At 50.0% G+C, this 18,098-nt stretch overlaps 1 protein-coding gene across 6 annotated transcripts in view; it reads right to left on the bottom strand.

Moving 5' to 3' along the window:
* SEPTIN11 (septin 11) overlaps positions 1–18,098 on the bottom strand; it is a 56,386-nt gene that overhangs the window by 17,754 nt on the left and 20,534 nt on the right. For all 6 annotated transcript variants that reach the window (XM_064510442.1, XM_064510443.1, XM_064510444.1 and 3 more), the window contains exons 2-6: positions 10,385–10,499; positions 7,228–7,423; positions 4,522–4,708; positions 2,122–2,283; positions 138–234 (exon numbers count right to left, since the gene is read on the bottom strand). In XM_064510442.1, the coding sequence (XP_064366512.1) occupies positions 138–234; positions 2,122–2,283; positions 4,522–4,708; positions 7,228–7,423; positions 10,385–10,499 (757 nt within the window). The remainder of the gene's footprint in view (positions 1–137; positions 235–2,121; positions 2,284–4,521; positions 4,709–7,227; positions 7,424–10,384; positions 10,500–18,098) is intronic.

The following is an 18,098-nucleotide window of genomic DNA, read 5'->3' as shown; positions in this document are numbered from 1 at the left end:
CTTCTGGAGGGCAGGCCTTACAGCAGAGATCTTGCTACCTCAAGACAGATTCTGATGCAGCACATCCAAAGATCAATGCGTCTTTCACCAGAACGAGACAGAACTACTGGGACTTATTTGTGCCTTTGGTAACATACCCTGCACAACACCCCATGGGTACTGCCTGGCTTTTGCCATCTTGTTGCCAATCTTCACTTCTTCGGTGCTGCCAACTACGGCAAACGGAAGGTGGACCTACAAAAGGAAAAGGACAATGAGGTTAGGGATTTCCTTTGTTGCGCTGCCAGCAATTGTTTCTGAAGAAAGCTGTTTACTGTGGCAGCTGCGCTGGATTTAAGTTGCTTTAATTCCCTTTGCGATTCAACTGGTAGGCTTCAGTACAGCAGCCTGGATTAGAAGCCTGCTTGGACTTAAAGTCCAAATATCTGAAGTCCTAAAAATACCAGAGAAAGAGATGCACATATTTGACATGTAATTACAACGCATGACTATCTTAAGCACAGACAGAGTCTTACAAAATTGAAATGAGTTTGAGCATTGAAAAAAATATCTGTCAAGCAGTAAAAAAAAAGAAAATAAACTACATCCTCCCAAGCAAGGTAGGCTAAAAATTCTGGGGATTTCTGCTGCTAGAAATAATGGCTAATGTTTCCTCTTAAAAAAGGCAGAACTGTGAGCAAGGGGAAGAGCAGAGCCGACCCAGCCCAGAGCTGACGTGTCTGAGTCACCAAGCTCTGCTGCGTCCCAGGCACTCTGTGGGTGTGGTGGGGACAATCTGGCAACCCGGGATCTAGTCTCAGAAGCACAGCCACTGCCAAGATGGAGCTTGCCTTTCCCGCCAGCCACCCTACAGTGCTCTTCCCGCCTTCACGGCATCTGCAAGGGTTGGGTGCGAGTCCAGGGGCACCTCAGCGGCCACGCCGTGGTCACACGCTGGGCCAGAGGGGAAGAAGCCACACGGCAGAGCGGATGCGATTAACTGGCAAAGGAGCTTCCCACCAGCTGGGCTCCCGCAAGCCGACGTGGCAGCGGCTGTGCCAGCAGCTCCAGAGGGAGAAGGCAACGCACACGCTGTGCACGACGCCCCGGCAGAGGCACGTCCCTTCTCTGTGCCAGCTCCTTCCCCAGCGAGGACGAACAACAGATGGGGTAAAGACGGAGGCAGTACAGGGGTTTTGAGAGGGTGTGACATCCAACCTGCTCCGGGAAGAGTGCCCTCCTCCCCGTCCCACCTCCTCTCTGCCTTTGGTTGTACAACTGTCCACCTATAAGCAACTGCATGGGGAAACTCCCATGAGTCTTCAAGCTGCAGGCAAGGAAATGGCTTAATCTCAATGCCTCCATTTGCTGCACATAAAATGCGGATAAAACTTAACCTTCTGCTCACTTGCTGTCTTGCCTGTTTTGAGTGCACTTGCTTTGGAGCTGATGCATCCTTTTGGGTGCTATGTGCCCTGTTAAGCCACAGAGGGGTCCTGCAAACACTGCTGCGATGCACGTCACTGCCAGAAACCTTGAGCGCAGGTTCTTCCCCTCACATTGCACGTCAGGCCCATGGGAAAACATCCATGTTTCCCCATGAAAACCTTGCTAAAAGCTAATTCTACCCCAGCCGCATTTGCCCATGATTTCTACCACTATTGCTGGAGGAAGGGGGAGGAGGCTAGAGCCAGAGTCTCTGCCACAGATAGCCCCTGTGAGCTGGAACATCGTCGACGGCACCCCTGCTCTTACCGGAAACTGAAACAAAGGCAAACGTGAATCACCCCCCGCCAAGCAACCAGTGGTCGTTTGGGACAGGAAACCCAAGCCCCAGCCCTCTGCCCTGACTGCTCTGGAGCCCTGCCTCCCATCCTCTTCCTTTCCTGAAATGGGAATACTGCAGTAGGGGAAGGATATGAAGAAATACTCAGACGAGAATCCTTTGTCAGACAATGAAGTATTACCGGTCAGGCAGCCCACGTCTTACAGGTATCTTATAGCTCTAAAAGCCTTCCAGCCAGCATGATTTCTGTGCTTAGACTGGAGTTTTAAAGCCAAAAGCAACATGGCACTACGTGCCCTGCCTTTGGGAACGGGCCTGAGGGAACCAAGGAAAACAAACCCCAAAAGCAAACATACACTCATTGTAGCATTTATCTCAGCCACCGTCTCTTCGTCCGTTGGGAACTGGTAGATCTGGACGCCGTTGCTGACCAGCTCACTCATGATTTTACTCTTGAACTTGTGCAACTCGTTTTTCGCAATGGTGTCAGCCTTGGCAATGATGGGGATGATGTTCACCTGCAAGACAAGGACACCCTCATGTAGAGAACCGTACAGACTATGTCACCAGGAAAGGTCCCGCAGCGATGGCCCCAGAAGCACGCTGCCAGCCATCCTCCCACTCAGCGAAAGACCCTCCTTGTGGCTGCTGCTGACAGCACCGCTGCCTGAGACAGGATTTTCAGGCAGCAGAGATGATGGCCTTAAAAAGAAGTCAAATGCACACGCTATTTCCTGTGCTGTCATACCCTACTCCTCATCTGAATTGGTTGGACAGGAAATGCTGTCATGGATTATTACAAGCTGTTCCAAAAAAAGGAAATTACCATCTAGGTACTTCTCCTCCGAGCCGCAGCAGGCTGGATGATTGCAGGCGACACGCTCGGACAATAGCCTCCCGCCGGGGTTTGCCTGGGTGTTGTTATCGGGGACACCCGGGCAGGCGGCAGGGCTGCTGTTACACTGCTGGAGGTGGAAGCAGATGGTCCAGACCCAACCGGGCAATGCGCACGGTGGGGGCTGGAAGCAACAGAGGCCTGCTTCCTCCTCCTCTTGCCCTCGCATGCTCCCGTGCTCTGCTGTACTGCAGGACTAGGGCTGATGTATTCCTGCGCAGCTCTAAGACTATCGTTAAAGGAAACCGCATCACGGGGTTAACACAGATATAAAGAATAAACTACTGCTTCTCTTCCCTAGACAGGCTGTTTGCTGTACTGGCAGCAGGATGGCAAATGCAGCACCAAAGAGCCAAGGGGAGACAGCACGGCACCCTTGGTGGAGCCGCGCGGATCTAGGCACAATGAGCACCGTGCAGGCACCCGCTTTGCTGGGAGAGAGCGAGAACACGTTCGGAGGACTCTCTGCTTTCTCTCCCCTCCCATCCCGCCAGATGGCTGATTTCTGCCTTTCATCTGGCAGGACTTGCTTTTCCCTTGCTCTCCCTTATAACAGCAGACAACACTGCTAGTGAGGAAGATGTTAATATTAATATGAAGAGGTTTTAACTACATTACTTGAAAATCCTCTTATATTACATCACTTAACTCTGTTCAGAGGATGCTCCAGAGTTATTAATCCGCCTTTGCCAAAAGAATGAAGATGAACGCCAATTAGCTCATTTGGGGTAAATCTTTAGAACCCTATTTTAACTTCAAGAGGACAGGGATCGTCCCCCACCACTGCATAAAGCCCAATCAATAGCCCGTTCTAGGAAATAAAGAACCATTGTCATCATTTATCTTCTGCAGCATCAGGATCCAAGGAGCCAAAAGCACAAGACGGACCAATCTAAATTGCTTAATCATGATGTAAAGAAGCACAGAGAAACCTCAGCTTAAATGCTGCTTTGTTTTACATTTGTGCTTTAGTTATTTTCCCTAAAAGGGATCAAGTCTTCTTGCAAGCATCTAATAAGACACCATGCTTTATACTAGGTTTCGCTCCTCTTCTTGCTCATTAAGAGCATAACTGAAAAAATGCATACAGAGTAACACATTTGTTCAGACGCTTTCTGTTTATCAGATCTACATGGTTAGAATAACACTGCATTTGCCACAGAAGTTCAAATCACTGTTTGTGTCTAGCCGGATGCCGTCAGAGCGCACAGACACAGCATTTTGATTTCTTTTTCGCTGATTAATAAGATGACCTTAAGTGTTCTGGATGTACTTCTCCCCATCACACACACTCAAACCAAGTTTTGCACTGCAACCTAATTATTTTATTGGACAAAGTGAAACGGAGGAAGGAATCATGCCTTTCTGAGTGCTGGGTCCAGCAGAGCTCAACTTCAATCCCTCATTCTTATTTATGGATCAAAATAGGAAAACACGCTTCTCTGTTTTTTCAACAGCCAGCTGATCTTTCAGTTCTGAGTGAACCTGTCACCGAACGTGGCTGAGTTAACCCACAGCAAAGCAGTAAGAACCAGGATCTGCCATGGCACCCTAGTAAAGAGAGCATTTTCCACTCTCAGATTACCATCTTTACAGGGTGGCTGTGGAGCAAGCAGCCAACTTTCAAACCACCGGAGAGTGGACTGGAAAAAGATGAGAGCCCAAACTCTTATCAAATCTCTGCGGAGTCTGAATCAGACTGACCCAACCTAGCAGCTAGCCCAAGGCACTAAGGTTTTCACACACCACATCCGTAATTACCCTCTGCTAAAAATAGTCAGTATTTTTCTGGGCAAATTTGGTTAAGCCCGTGGGAAAGTCATGAAAGCACTGGTTGGGTCATAACACATGCAGCAAGTACCTTACTGTCGAGCTTCTTCATGGTGACCAAGTCTAGGGACTTCAGCGAGTGTCCGGTTGGCGCAATGAAATACAGGCAGGCGTGAATCCTTGTGTCATGGTAATTGAACAGGGAGCGTTTGATCTTCAGTTCTTCTTGCAAGTAGGCTTCGAACTGCGCATCGATGTATTCTACTATGGGCTTGTAGCTGAGGAGAGAGAGAACGCAGAGCTGAGCAAGCCAGGGCATTTGTTGTTGGGACAACACTCAGAAAGCCTCGTAGGTGCTCTGAACATTATGGGGACAATGGTGGCCTTGGGACCTTCCCTCCACGACCTGCAGTCCCTCCTTATCAAGCGTGTGTTTCCGCTGAGTGCACAGGGAGGGATTAGAGACAAGGTTAGCCAAAGAAAGTGGCAGAGACCCTGGGGTTTAGGTACATGTCAGACCACATATGGCTGCTACTCTGGAGAATACATTTTGCAGTCACTCGCATTTGCCCAAAAGCTTGTCTGTGACTTTAAAAGAGGGAAGGGAAATTCACATGGGGATAAAAAGCACTTTTCAGGAATTAAGCCTGTGAGCAAAGCTCAGCAAACCCTGCACTGTCTGAGGGTGCACTTTGGGAGAACAGTTTTGGTGGGGACAAAAATGATGACACAGTGTAATATGCCCTGATTCGACTAATTAATTGTACTTCTGGAAGGGAAATTTTTGCAGATCGCAAAGCTCTACCATCCATGGAGAGCCCCTTGAGGGTGGTCCTCATGGTCTCCAGCCCGAGAAAGCCCTCAAAGGAGGGCACTGAGTCCAAGGCACCAAAACAGTATTGCCACTGCCTCAAGTGCTGGATTCATAGCTGCACCTATGTCCTCCTTAAAAAGCAGCTGTGAGGAGGAAGTAGGAGGTCAGGAGTTTCCATATCCTCCTGAAACAGCTTTCCACCAGGCAGCCAACAAGGCTTTGGACTGGCCTCTCCGCTCCAGCTGCCAGGGAAGCTGTTTGAGCAGTTGCTCAAAACCCTGGGTGAAGTACATCAGATTCTTCTGTGATTTAGTGAGCGAGGGGTGCAACCCAAGGCAGCTGGTGCTGCAGGAGGGCCACCTGCATGGGGCAGGATGCTGGAGACCCACGAGAGACCACTGAGCACTGTTCATTAGTTCGCAGGCACAGAAGGTATCGAGAAATCTCGCTAGGTGAGCTTGCAACACTGCCAGTTCCTTTGCCTTTGGAAACTCTGTCTCTGACCAGGAGACCCCCAAAACCTCAGACGAGAGACGTTGCAAGAAAAGGAGTAAAGATCTACTCAGGGCAGGTCATGCTGGAGAGAGCCCTGTAAAAATTAGACAGAAAAAGGACCAGGAGGACAAGCTAGGTGCACAAAGAAATACCTCCACTGCAGTGACAGGTGAGAAGTCCCCAGCTGTGCTGGGTCACAGTGGGACAAAAGCCATCCCTAAACCCTGCCACCCTGTGACCACCCCTCTCTCTAACTGCAGGAGAGGGAAGCTGGACGGGCTTTGCTACCGCCGCTGCCAGCTCTTACTGCCAGGTCACTTTGCATTTGCTTCATTCAGCAGACAGCAAGTAGCCCCAGAGCGTCCCGCTCTGAGCACCTGCTGCTCTTCTGAGCGGCTTTTGTTCTTGCCGAAGAGCATATGGCAGCGCCTGACGCCTGAGCCCCCTTCAGCCAACGCGTGCCTCTCTGCACATCTGCTCTGCAGCATGGAACGGGCCATTAGTTAGGAGCAGGAGGAGCAGAGCAGGGACAACAAGCGCATTTAGTATTTTGGTGTCAGCACGGGAAGCAGGAAAGCATTCCAGAAATAAAATCACTTTAAATAATGGTAACTTTTGAAAAACAAAAGCTCTCATTGTGGAACAGGAAGTGGTACCTGCTCAGTCGCTATGCTAACAGAGATTTTGGTACAAAGTTTGTTTTTAAGCTTGCATTATCAAAGAGCCTAGCCGAGTGTCCGTCTGTCCACCTACCTGCCAGCCCTAGCACCCTAATAGCTTTTTGCCCAGGGCACACACTGCTGGCCAGCGTGCTCTCTCCTGGCCAGGCACAAGGAAGAGGGTCGTAAACAACCCCACAAGGGAAGCTGGGATTATTGCAACAAGGGGACAAGTATGACTCTAAGCTGTAGAAATTGTGTTAATTATCTTATTAGTTGTGATCACAGAATAACTGGTTTTAACACAAGAACAAAAGTCCATATGGACAGACAGAAGGGATTGTGTAGGCTGCCCAGAAGACAAGCTGCCCAGAATATTTACTTTATGCACGCAACAGGAAAATCAGCACCTAGGCTAAAGTCAAACCCATCTGGGCTTGAACATCATCAAAGGGTATGAACAGGAGCTATATATAATCCAAGTTCCAGCTCCCCAAAAGATAGCAACACAACTGCAACTTGAAGTCAGGTTTTCAAATATTTACCTTTCAATTCCAGCAAAGACTTAAGCTAAGCCAGCCAGAGGCAAAGAGGGCAGAAACGCAGTTCCAGTTTTGTAATCTTTCAGTTAATCTGTTTGTTCTTCACTTCAGTGTCTTTTAACATTTACTTGTCTCACAGGGTTAGCAATATTAGCTGCTATACCATCATCAGGAAATGACCCCCAGGAGCGGCAGGGATGTGCCCTGCTCCCAACACGGGGTCAAACCCTTCTGACCTTGGGGCACATCAGCGCAAGGACTCCTTCTCCGTGCAGAAATCAATTTACCTGTCATCTTTGTTAATCTGATCGCCAAATCCAACTGTGTCAACAATCGTCAGCTTCAGACGGACGTTACTCTCCTGGAGCTCGTAACTCCTGGCTTTCAATCTCACGCCAGGCTCGTTGTGCGTGGCAGGTTCGCTTTCAAACTTCGTGTTGAACAGAGTGTCCATCAACGTTGACTTGCCGATGCCAGTTTCGCCTGAGCAGACAAAGGCAGCGTTAGGACTGCATGATCCCCTTTCCCCATCTCATTCTCAGGCACGTTCATTCGGTAAGGAATTATTCCACTCTGGTAGCAATGGAATTGGGCTACATGCATGTGGCTAAGCAAAATAATCCCTGCAAGAACAGATGTCTTATGAGACAGCCCCCATCTTTACCAATCCCCCAGGACCGAACCGGGGACTTTGCGGACATTAAGAGGGGATGGCAGCACTAACTTCCTCCGCAAGTCACATACAGTCAGGTCTCTGCAGCACATGCTGCAGACATCCCCGCACCGGGGGCTGAGAATCCAAAATGAGCCCCTGCTGCACGATGGCCATTACTTCGACAGGCATCAAGATAAACCAAGTGCCTCCAGCGCTAAAAGCCATCAAGTGCAGGTGAAGAGCTCAACTGCTGCGCTGGGAGTTGCAAGAGAAACTCAGGTTTCTGTGGGCTGGGCTTTCATTGGAGGTGCAGCGCAACCACAGGCAAGGACATAGAACGGGGCATCACCAGAGATACAAAGCACCACTCACCTCAGGAAAGGGGGTAATTTCTCACCACCACCACCACCCCCCAAACACACACACCCCCACACCTGGTAAAAATACTGTTACAATTCCCCCTGGGAAAAGGTGGAAATGGAGAGTGTGGGCTGAGCTTTACAAGACTCCCTAAAGTAAAGGCAGTAAGCTAACAAAAGGACATTATGGTTTTAAGAATGGCAGATTAGACAAGGCACACAGAAAGGTAAAAAAAATTCTGAAATATCACACTGCATAAATAACAACTTTAAAAACTATTACAGGTTCACTAATCCCCAGTGCAATTAGTAACATGTATGAAAGCATTAGCCAAAAATCTCATTTTTAAGTCAAAACTTCTCTTTGATTGACTCATGCTTTACATACTCCTTACCTGTATATCTCCACAAAAAACAATTTTTAGGTGTTGTGTGTGAAAACAGGTTTTAGCTGCAGTGATTGCAAAACTCAAACCTGCATGAAAAACCACCATGAAGCCAGACCCTGCATCAGGGATGGCCCTCAAGGGTCTCCCTGGGGTGTAGGCAGCTCTCTTGCAACGAAAATGTGAGTCTCAAAATAGGCAAAACCGCTGCTTAGAAGACCTCAGAAAACCATGCAGTAACTGTGTCCACATAAACAAATGTCACTAACTCAGCAACTGCCTGTTGCTCTGTGTTACTCGACAGTTCATTTTGCTGGCTTTGACATTGGAAAGCTGACTGCTTTTGCACCGGGCTTGGGAAAGTAAGTGATTATTTACAATCCAAAAAAAAATCAACAGGAGAGATACTTGGCACAGCATTCCTGGCCTGGGAAGTTATAGGATATAAAGAAAGCCTTTAAAAAAAATGTGTGTGGGGAGGAGACAGCAAGCACGCATAAGATGATAGCTTATAATGTAGGCCCACACAGAGCGTAACCCACGTGAAAAGATCAGCCCTAAACTGATAGCATGCTCTGTTAATCTCTGCAGCTACATTTCTTGGTGAGCTGCTAATATGAATGCAGCCCTGCCTCACGTTACCATGCCAAACTTAATCGCATCCTTTCTCAAAACGAAATTTTGGAAGTTTGTTTTTAAGGGGGACATTTCTACTATTTGGACAACTGCAGCAATTTGTGTGAAATTTCAATTTGGGGCTAAAAATACTTGATCAGCACATTTTACAAGAGAAAAGAGAGCAACTGGCTATGTTAATGGAAGCAAATCAAATCATGCTAGCAGAGGAATATTTACTGCAAGAGAAAAAGGCGATTAATTTATGCCATTTTGATCAAAGAACTGCTTGCTAATCGGGATGTTCCCTGCTGAATTTTAAATGGTTTCATGCTGCTAGGAGAGTCACATGATGGTTGGCAGCTTGAGTGTGCAGAAATACGAGCCATTCTCTTATCTCCTCCTTAGACACACAAAGCTATGGAGAGGAGTCTAGTTGGTTCACCAGATTCTCATTTCAGATGGCTTAGCCTGCACTGCAGACAGAAATCCTACATGCCACAGAAAGCCACAGTCTGAAGGTTGTATTTTTTTTCCAGCTAATTAACGTAGCTCATTAGAAGGGGTGCTATATTCTGCTTAAATGAACAACGGATGGAGAGGAGCGGTCTGTGGACTGCTATTCCAAACTAAGAGCAAAGTCCACCTATTTTGTCCGTTCACGGAACCGCATTTCTGAGGACATCTTGAAGAGGTTCGCTAATAGGTCACGCAGCTTTGGCACACGGCTCCCTGGGGCTGAGCAATGGATTTCCAACTGCCCGGCAGCCACAGAGAGGGCAAAGATGACAGCTATCTCCCCATATTTAAGAAAACCAGGTATCACCCTGTATCTCAGCTCTGAAAAAATCAGGAAAAGGAACGCAATAACTCAGGCTAGAAAACCAAGGAGCAGCGCCCAGGTTAAATACAGCAAAGAACAGGTGACAGGCTTTGTTCTCAAGTACATGGTTTAGACTAAAAATGGCATCGCTTCCAAACAGAGAAGCTATGAATATGAAGAGACAGGCAGGCAAAGCCTAGAAGGGATGTGCAATTTATTGAGAAACAGCCTCTGAGCCCAACCCAAAGACAGGCAGATTCAAACTAAGGTTCTTTTACAAATTTATTTAGTTCCCAAGTCAGCTCAGTTTCCTTATGGGTAGACCGAGGGGAGAGATGGGCTTTAGCAATATCAAAAAGGTAGATTTCCATCACCTAGAAATTTCAACATTGTGAATCTAGGGGCAAGGAGGGGGAAAGGAAAAGAGGGATATTAGATTTTACCCTGGAGCAGCTCTGGGGAAAAAAAAATTGTTAGCTCCCTGCCGCTACGCTCACCACAGGCTCAGATCTTACCCTCTGGAGCAGGGAGAAAGCTTTTTAGTTTGTGAGCACGTGCACACCCCTTGGCACGAGGACGCCTGCTCAGCAGTGTGGGACGACTTACCCACGCAGAGGATGTTGAAGCAGAAGCCCTGCGACGTTGACTTGTTGACCAGCTGGTCAGGGAGGCTGTCGAAGCCCACATGGCCGGAGAGGGACAGGTTCCTAAGGTCATCGCTCTGCAAAGCCAAGCGGAAAGGCATGTGACAGGGAAAGCAGACAGCAGCTCACACCGAATGCCCCTGTCGGGGAGCGGGGCCGTGCTCGGCCCTGGGAAGAAGCGTGGAATGACGGAAGAGTTTGCTGGAGACGGGAGCTTCCCCGAACTATGCAGTCTGGCCAGCTCTCCCAAAGAACATACAACCGAGCAATGCAGGTTGCAGCGTGGCCACGGTTGCCACTCCAAAACCAGTATTCCTCATGGAAATCAGTGCAGGCAAGTGGAGAGCCAAGCTTGTGCTCTCCTTTGCTCAGTTTGCCAAATCCACTTTATCCTCACAGCAGATGGAGGGAAATAGGACACCCCTGCGCTTACGGTGCAATACTTTGCTACGGCCACAGCAGGACATTGCTTATGTTGCTTAAACAATGCCTCTAAAGCCAGCTAAATGCCCTTCTGTCTTTTAGGGGCCTTAGCCAGAAGGGAAAGAAGTGTGCACGCAGCTCTGCAGACGGTTTGCTTTACAACCACCCTCACCTGACATGAGGTGAGAGGGCAGAGCACCGTGCCCAGTCTTTCCCCCACGACCTACCAATCCTGCCCCACTGCCCTTCTCCATTTTTAGGAGGAAAAAAATCAGGCCAGGCAACCCAGGCCCCCTTCACTCAGCTGCCTTGGAGCTGGAAGTCACCCCTCCAGACCCACTCCCCTCCTGCCACACCAATGCCCCAAGCACAGGTAAAAACTGCTGTGCCAGAAGCAGCTCCACTGTCATTTCACACAACCTCTTTTTCCACAGTAAGTTTGTCATCCCTATCTTAAGACAGCTACCTTTCCCCGGTCCCAGACACTGCCAGCTGAGTCACTCCACATAGGTTATACCTGTTCAGCTAGATTACAGCCATAGGTAACCTCGGCTTGGTTTAAACCAGCCTCTTCTCCATGAAATTTGTCTTTTTCTATGCCTAGTCCAAAGCCTCCAGTCTCCAGTTGTCAAAATAAGAATCCAAGGCAGGGGAGAACTTCCCGCTCCCTGCATGATGGCTGCGCATCCCTGCTTCCCTCCTCAAAACCTACAGCGCACTGTGAGACCACAGGGTTGTTAATCCTTTAGAAACTGCCAAGTCCCTCAACAAGCCTCCTTGATGCTGATGGGCTTGCTGCTGACTGCAGTGAGAAGGAAGTTACACAGGATATTAAAAAACAAAAAACAAAAAAAAGAGAGAGAAAAAAATACTCCGAGAAAGACAGTACATAAAAGCAAACAAAAAAATCCCCAAACCAAAAAAGCTTTCAAGTCTGCACCATCACCATAAGTAAGGGCAGTGGGGCAGGGGCAAAGGGCTCTTCTTTGCCATGCTGGCACATGGAGCTTGGCACCTGTAATTGACATTTGAGTCTTCTCTTCCTTCACATCCCAACCAGTCTTACAGGAAAGCTTAAGGCCAATATACCGGACTCCTCACCTCCACCCCTCCATGTACTAGAAGGATATGCATCCCCACAATACATAAGGAGCACAAGGTGATTACGGGATGCTACCCTCCTGACTCCTGTTGGGTAAAAAATAAACCCAAACAGACCATCATCACCATTTACCCATGACAGTGATTTTCCTGGAAAAGTCCCAGACAGTGGAAGGAGACCCCTAGATTTGAGTGTGACATGAATGAGTTAAATTGAGTACTTGTGATATCAGTATTTTTAAAACAGCAGTGGGCTTGGGTGGATTAACTGAAGGAAGCTTGGAGTACATCCCAAAAAGCAATAGGTGCCCATGACTCAAGCTGCACAGAAAGTGGTGGGTGTTCAGCTTCCCTCAGCACAGCACCACTCTCTCTTTCCCTGAGATATTTTAGGAAAGCAAGTATCTGCCTCATCATCAGTTACTCAGCAGGAACAGAAGTTGGAGTCACCTCTTGCATCTGTGTCAGTTATTTTTTGCTGCTCAGGTTTTTGTTTTGGTTTTTTTTATTCTTCTTTTTCTGTAAGTGGCAAACATCAACAGTGGAAGAAATAAAAACAGCATCCCTACAGTTGTCAACTCCAAATGTTTTGCACAAGATGTGCTGCATAATGGGAGGCAGAAATGTAGTCTGTTTTCTGCCAGGAACACCAAAACCTTCAGGAAGAGCTCAGGGGCCCAAGGCGCAGGCAGAGATGAAGCTGAAACACACACCCAGGGCTCCAGCCCCCCCCCCCCCGCCAGTCGCCTCCAGACTGCAGCACACCTCATTCGGTACCGTGGATATAGAAGACAGGTGCATTTCTGCAGAGATAACACAGGTATGCATTTTGGACAAGGCGCAAGAGCTGAAAGGACTAGAGCTGGCAAATGCCACCCCCTCACACAGAGGCAAATTAAAGTGCTGTGCAAGGCGGCAGCCAGCTCCAGCACACGCAGCCGGGCCCAGGGAGCCGGCTTATTTTTGGAGAGACCCAGCAGTTACACAGGCTGCTCCTCCCTGGGCAGAAGGAGGAGAGGTGCACGCACTGCACAGTGTCGAACCACTGCAGCCTGGCATCCGCTCCCTTCTAGGGGCCAGCTTGCTCCCCCGGGTAACTACAGGCATGCTGTCACACGGAGACGGCCCCTGCCCCCTTCCTGCAGCTCTCCCCACGGCAGAAGTCGGGCTGAGCAGGCTGGAAGCTGCAGAACCCCCCCGCGAGGCTCCACAGCCCCTTCTGCCAGGGCACAGCCCTGCCGGGGATGCCGCTCCATAAGACTGCAAGGGGCCGTTGCCATCCGCAGCAACTTGCAATAGCTGAGGGGACCCTGACTCCCACCCTGGACCCCCCCCCAAAGCCCATTCACATGGATACAGCTCTGCCTACCCCAAACACCCGTTACATACGCCAGGGAAGCGCTGTCAGGCAGACACTTAGGGACCGCTAACTGGGTTAGTCTCTCCTCTCTTGCAGCAGGGGTGGAACATTTTTGCCTTTACACCAGAATTAGGTGAAGGGCCCAGATACTTCCTTCACAGTGAGTGGCACGAAGCTTCCCATGTGGCCAAAACTACTTCTGGAATTACCTTTTTTGGCTTCTCCTGCTACCAGTTAGCCTGACTGCACCGGGCTGAGCTAAAAAAAACTGGAACTGCCCAAGGTCGCTGCCGTTCTTGGGCTGCAGGGGCACGCGGCAAGGACAGAGATGGTTCGAAACTCAAGAGCTCGTGGGCTCGGGTTTTATCAACATGGAAAGGAAACCTCTGCTGGAGACCAACGAGTGTGACTGCTCAGCGTATAATTAGCAGAAGAAGAAAGTGATTCATGCATTCAGTCTGGCAAAACAGAAATGTTTTAAAAACAACAGGATGCTAAATCAGACGGCCACATTGCTCTGGCCATTAATTGCTGCAACAAGAAAAGAGTCAGTGGGTTAGTTTTTGGTCTCAAGCGAGCCATCCCAGCAGGAACTGGGTGCCTTCGTTTGGAGAGCGGTCAAAGGCTGACATGCGGCAACTGCCCCGTGTGCCCCCAGCAAAGCAGGGGAGCCGCGCGAGCTTCGTGCCAGCAATGCGCAGAGCACTGATTCTCTCCTCCCGGCACAGGGCTCTGCTCCCGCAAGAGTGGGCTGGGCTGCTCAGGTGCTTGATCCCACGTGGAAAGGCACATCGGCCCCCTGCCTCCCTGGCCTTTTCCCAAAGCAATTCCTGGTTTTCCCCGGGGCATTCGGAGAGCCCAGCAGCAGCACACCTCCGGGTTCAGCCCAGCTCCTCTCTTTCCGCAATACCCCCGCAAATACACCCACGGACCAGAACAACCCATCAGCTGTCACTCCCCCCCTAACCCTGTGCTAAGGGACATCAGCACATAGACCGTTCACCACATATGGAAGCAGCGACCTCGGGCCCACAAGGTAAAAGTCTGTTCACCAAGTGTCTCAAAAAATGAGTGTAAAGACAGCTCAAGAGCAGTCTTTGTTTTTAAACTTTCTTTGAAGGCTTCGGACAGAGTCATTTCTCCTTTCCTGAGCCCCCACACTATAAGAGGAACTTTTCCTCCCTCCCCACACACCATTTACGTGAGCGGGAAGCGATCGTAAGCATGCAGAGTTGCACACTAACCCTCCAACAGCTGTAAAGTAACATAGATAAATACACATTTGTTTATTTGGACAAGATGTTGATCACTAAGTTGCTCTGGAAAATGACCTACAGCCCATTGAAGAACTGACATTTCTTGGGTCAACAACAATCTTGCAGATCCTATTACTCTGGCGTGGTAAAGGAAGGGGCAAGGACAGCAGAGACAAGCCTCCGGATCCACAGGCACAGCCAGGACCAAGGGTCTACTACGTACCACCACCAGAAAAAGATGGATTGCTAGGGCCTCCATTTTCCACACTCAATTTTAAGAGGAAAAAAAATGCTACTTTTAAAAGAAAAAAAAACAGCGCTCTGAGTTTGCAAGCCCTTTCAAGTCTACTTAGGATCTGTCTTTCTTCATATGTAGCTCCTAAAGGTAAAGGTTTTACAGGTCAAGCAATGCTGTAATGGATGCTCGGTTGCCACCAGGGGGTTTGCCTGGGGATGCAATTCAGTGAAGCTTTACAAAACTATTTGGCTGACAAGGCACGTGCAGGGAGAGATTCAGCTCATTCCTCCTAAGCCACAGCAGCTTGGCAGAGCTAGCAGGAAAAAAGGGAAATGCAAACTTATTTTCCTCACCGGAGTCAGCAGCGGCACGTCTGCGTGCAGATCGGGAGGTGGAAATAAAGGTAATCAGAAACATGTCACTTCTCCGGAGGCAGCGTAAAGCAGAGCCATGTCCTCATGCTTAGGACGGTGGCTGGTAGCTGATCTGCCACGAAGCAAGCAACTCTTCTCCCAGCTACGGAGGAGCCTTGCTCCCAGGAGGCTGCAGAGAGGCTCCACGGAGACATCTGCGCTTATCCCCCCTGCTCTGCCCTCCCGTCTCCTCACCCAGGTCCGAACAGCAGCAGCTCGTCCCCTGGCCCAAGCACACTCCCGGCTGAGCCCGTTCTGCTTTAAGACCGCCAGCTCAATCTTCCCCTCCATCCCCCCCCCCGTTCCCCTGCTCCTGGCGGCTGGGGGTCAGCTTCACACGGCCTCCGAAGAGTTAAAGAAAACAAAAACGAGCCTCAAATTTAAGAGGGGAAAAAAAAGCTGGTATGTAAAATATTGAGCTAAACCACAAATATGAAGCAAGTGTTTAGTTATTTGAGGCCACACGATTTCAGAGGAACCTTGAAGAAATTCTGAAAGCTTTTATTGTTGTCAGCATCTCAGGCCAGCTACATTTTTGCCTGCTTACTAGGCATGCATTCCCCTGCTCCTGAAGCAATCTTAGATGCTGGATCCAAAGCAAAGGAGCTCAGGGTTACTGCAATCTGTCCACAGACAACACAGTGACCCAGGGACAGCAGTGAGCACAGAGATGAAGAGCAGTCAGGCAAGAGCTGCATCTGTTATACCTTTTCCCTGCATTAAACCTGAAAGCCAGGGCCTGGGCCAGCAAGGCACAAAGAACCAACCCCCTAAACCAAAGCTAAACCCTCCATTTAAGTTGCTTGAACTGGCACCCGCAAACCACCTCGCTTTCCTCAAAGAGACTTAAATGAGGGTTGAACCCTTAATTCTTGGGCAAAAGAACTCATGTAATAATATGGGGCAAAACGTGTAAGGGAGAAAGAACAATTCCTCTCCTCTCAGTAGCTCTCATGCATTCACGCCAGAAGAAAACAGCCTGCAGCAATCAATCAGTTAATCAAGAAAGGAAGAACTGGTTTTTGTTAGGATAACCATCAGCGACACCAGCAGAGGAGGGGGAGTTCCTGTCTCCATGCTTCTGCTGCTGGCTGCCTGCACACTCGGGCAGATGTCTCTGCAAGCTACTTGATGTCTGGGAGGTCTCCGTTCGCGACAGCGAGAGCAGACCCTTTGCAAGGCATGACACATGAATCTGCAGCGTGATGATACACACGCAAGCCGTAAAGATGCAGCAGAGCGGTAGGCAGGCTGGATGGCTAACGCCTCCCGCCCTGCCACCGGCCCCAGTGACTCGCTGCCGCAGCTCCCTGCCTATTGCCCCGCACGGCTCCACCTCGCTCAACCATCTTGCTCTCCCCAGACAGAAGCTGGCCCCGGCTGTAGCTGCTTAGCAGCAGACAGCTCCTTAATAGAGCAGGCCGAGTTTGGGCAGTGCCCTACCCAGCCCTCCAGCAACACCTAAAATAGCAAAGAGCCAGCTCTCCCTGCTCCCAGCAGCAAGCAAGACCGTCAAAACGCTATGCCACCCTTGGCTCCCTCTCTCAGTAACCACAGCGGTCCCACAGGGAACTCCTGAAGGCTCTCAACGTCCTGTTTTAATTTCCTTCTCAACCCTGAAGCATTGCGATGGGGGGGGCGGAAAAAAGTTTTCTTGTGGGAGGAAGGCAGGAAGCAATTTGGCCAACAAAGCCCCCAGCAGCAGCCCTTGCCAGGGGAGGGGAGGCACGGGACTCGGGCTGCCCCTCCTCGCACAGAAAGCCGCTCTGCAGTCACAGGAGTTGGTATCTGGGGAAGTCGGGGGCCAAAGGAGGCTGTCGGCAAGGCAAACTGAGGGGGGACGGGATGGGATGGGACCCTCAAGGCTGGGTGGTCCTGGACACACTTCAGTTAGCACAGACAAGAAACCACAGAGCTGATGGGGAAGGAAACACCCTCTGTCCAAGGTGGGCTACTGACTCCTCCTCACAGGGACCCCCCATTTCCTTCTTACCCCAGCAAACTCCCCAAATCGATCACAGGATGATGCTGGGGACAGCAACAAGGCTAGGCACACATGCAGGGTGCAGGAGTGAACAGACACGCGTGGAGGGAAGGGCACAGAGAGGAGGAGAAGGAGGGGGAAAAACAACACCCTCTCTGCAGCCACCTTTTCCAACACACTGGCCCAAACCGCCGCGGCTCCACACGGGTCACCTCCCCGATGCCCAGCGTCAAAAACCTCCGCCCCCCCGGCCCGCGCTGGCGAGCCGCGGCCCCTGCCACGCGGCAAGGACGGGCTCCCCGCAGCCGAGCGCCGCCACTGCCCCGCGCCTCCAAGGCGCACTGGTGGGGAGGCGAGGGGGGCTGCGAGGCCGGGGGAGCTGCTTACATTGGCACTGGGCAGCGGCTCCGCGGGAGGATGGAGAAAAAGGATACAGTTGCGTTCCTCTGTGAAGAGGGAAGTCAGCAAAATCTGACAATTCAGAAGTGGCTGTAGAGAGTGGGAACGAACATTTATCTTCCAGGCAAAATGTTTGGCTAAAGGTCAGCGCAAGCTCAGAGCAGTAACAGCTCCATTTATGCCAAGAACTGACATAAAAGACATTTTCCTCTGTAGGTTTCCAAAAACCACGAACCTTTCTATTTGGAGTAAAAGTGACTAATGCCTCTAACAGCCCCTGATGTCACAAATTGCTAACCAGCAAAAAAAGCTGGACTTTGGGGATGATAAGGACCATATGTGCATTCCAGCAAGACTTGTAAACTCGCTGAAGGGAGGAGGGGAAAAAGAGAGAGAGAGAAAGGGAGCGAGGGAAGGAAGGAGGGGGGAAGAGGCACAAGGCGACAAACAAGAAGGAAGACCATGCGAAGGCAGAGCCCAATGAGAACCAGATGCTCTTTGC

This window comes from Dromaius novaehollandiae, chromosome 4, assembly GCF_036370855.1.
Source record: "Dromaius novaehollandiae isolate bDroNov1 chromosome 4, bDroNov1.hap1, whole genome shotgun sequence".
Classification (NCBI taxonomy): Eukaryota; Metazoa; Chordata; class Aves; order Casuariiformes; family Dromaiidae; genus Dromaius; species Dromaius novaehollandiae.
This window is presented reverse-complemented; position numbering and strand designations above follow the sequence as displayed.